Source organism: Trichinella spiralis (assembly GCF_000181795.1).
Source record: "Trichinella spiralis strain ISS 195 chromosome Unknown Scfld1095, whole genome shotgun sequence".
Taxonomy (NCBI): Eukaryota; Metazoa; Nematoda; class Enoplea; order Trichinellida; family Trichinellidae; genus Trichinella; species Trichinella spiralis.
The window spans coordinates 1-2424 of NW_003528034.1; the positions used below are offsets into that span (position 1 = coordinate 1).

Here is a 2424-nt window from a genome sequence, read left to right on the forward strand (position 1 = left end):
CTCCCAGAAGACGTCGAGAGACCTTGGCTTGCTTGGAAGAGTGAACTGGACGACCTCCCCCTCATCCGGCTGCCCCGGGCCCTGGTTCCCATACCTTTGGACCATGTGAAGCGGATCGAGCTTCATGCCTTCTGCGACGCCTCCGAGCGGGCCTACGGTGCGGTAGTCTACCTGCGGGTGGAACCCCTGTCTGGACCCGCGTGGGTGAGGTTAGCGGCAGCGAAGACCAGAGTCGCCCCAGTGAAGCGCCTGAGCCTCCCGCGGCTGGAGCTTATGGGGGCTCTCATGGCCGCGCGTCTGATCTGTTACGTTCAAGAGGCACTACGCTTAGATATACGCTCCATCTCGTGCTGGAGCGACAGCGAAGTCACGCTCGCGTGGATACAGTCGGCGGCCAGCCAGTGGAAGCCTTTCGTCCGGAACCGCGTGGAAGAGATCCAACAGCTAGTAGAACCGACCTGCTGGAGACACTGCCCGGGGAAGAGCAACCCTGCCGACGTGCTGAGCCGCGGAGCATCCTTGAAGGGACTCTCGAAGAACCGTTGCTGGTGGCAAGGGCCAAAGTGGCTCGCCGAGCCGATGGAAACATGGCCAAGGAAACGGGGCCAGTCTGAACGCAAACCTCCGTCTCCACCCGATGAGGATCGATCACCAACCCTGCTGATCTCGGTGGTGACTCACAACCCGGACCACGTTCTCGATCCAGGAAGGTACGGCGACATCGAGAAGCTGTTCCGGATCACCGCCCTCTGCCTCCGATTTGGGCACAACTGCGGCTCCGTATCTGAAGATCGGCGGACCGGACCCCTGACGGCCCCGGAGCTGGAGGCGGCTGAGCAGATATGGGTACGGATCGCCCAGAGACAAGGATTCCCGAAGGAGATCGAAGCGCTGAAGAGAAACGGCAACGTGCATGCCCGTAGCGAGCTGGGTCCACTAAACCCCTACCTGGACGCCGCGGGGACGCTGCGGGTTGGAGGTCGGCTGGGACAGTCCAGCTTACCGTTATCCGGAAGGCACCCCGCCCTCCTCCCTAGCGAACACGAGGTGACGCGAGGACTTGTCCTTCGCTGCCATCTGAGACAACTACACGCAGGAGTTTCCCAGACACTGTTCGCGCTAAGGCAACGCTATTGGATTCCGCGGGGGCGAAGCCGCGTGAGGCAGGTGCTCCGTGGCTGTCTTCAATGCCGCTGGGCTACGGGGCGGCCTCCCCAACCGAAGATGGCCGACCTACCTGCAGCTAGAACGACTCCGGCGCCCGCCTTTGCCCATGTAGGCATGGACTTCGCCGGGCCCTTGTTCGTCCGGGGAACTAGAAAGACCACAACGCCCCGCTACGTGTGCCTGATCACGTGTATGGTATCGCGTGCGGTGCACTTAGAGCTAGTCCCAGAGATGTCGACAGTTGGAGTGCTACAGGCTCTTCGCCGCTTCATGGCTCGACGAGGCCGGCCGGTGGTCATCCAGACGGACAACTTCCGCTCATTCCAGAGCGCGGCTGCCGAACTGCGCCGGCTATGGCAGGAGATCGATGTGGATCAAGTGCAGCGGGACCTCGCCGGACAAAGAATTCGATGGAAATTCATACCCCCAAGGGCCCCGTGGATGGGGGGCTACTGGGAACGCCTCATTCGCACTATGAAAGAGTCACTGCGGAAGGTTCTGGGGCAGGCACTGTTGGATGAGGAGGAGCTCCGAACCGTCCTGTGTGAGATCGAGGCCTGCTTCAACGCTCGACCCCTAACCCTCGTGGAGGAGGGACCAGGCGGCCCGTTACCCCTCAGTCCGTTTCAGCTGCTGACGGGTCGGGCCTACGCAGATCTCCCCGCAGTCGACGACCTGGATGCGAATTGGCACCCCCCAGGGGGGAGATCCCAGCGCTGGGAGAGCCGGTGGCGTTACCGGCAACAGTTAATCGCGAAATGGTGGAGACTATGGCGGAGCGGATATCTCGCCACCTTACTGCCGCGCCCGAAGTGGAGACGCCATGCTGAAGGCCCCCAGCCGAACGACCTCGTCCTGATATTGGAGGACCACGTCCCGCGTGGGCGATGCCCCCTCGGCGTGGTGACGGAGCTTCTCCCAGGCAGCGACGGCGTAGCCCGAGCAGCACGACTCCGGACCTCGACCGCTGAGGTCACGAGACCAGTTGCCAAGCTGGTGGTGCTGGAGCCAGCCAGGGTTAGTGATGGGAGAGTGACTCTCCCATCCGGGGGGGAGGATGTTCCGGACGGAACAACACCGACCTAGTCGGTGTGACCTGGCCAAGGGCTGGTGCCCAGAAGTCGCGGGTAGGCCAAGAACAATACCCGCGCATTCGCCGGCCAGATCGCTATCTGGGCTTCTGGCGGATCTGAGTCGGGGTCAGATAGGTCCCCCTGCTGCGTCTCGATCTATCGACCGTCGCTAGAAAATGGCGAG

General features: G+C 62.5%; 1 protein-coding gene across 1 annotated transcript; it reads left to right on the forward strand.

Moving 5' to 3' along the window:
• Window positions 1-273: 273 nt before the first annotated feature.
• Tsp_13432 (putative integrase core domain protein) lies at window positions 274-2253 on the forward strand. Its single transcript, XM_003370136.1, has one exon. It carries the CDS (start codon window positions 274-276, stop codon window positions 2251-2253), a length of 1980 nt encoding a protein of 659 aa, XP_003370184.1.
• Window positions 2254-2424: the final 171 nt, after the last annotated feature.

What these genes read in the sequence shown, in the direction of transcription:
- Tsp_13432 (XM_003370136.1), top strand. Translation starts at nt 274, where the DNA reads ATGGGGGCTCTCATGGCCGCGCGTCTGATCTGTTACGTTCAAGAGGCA.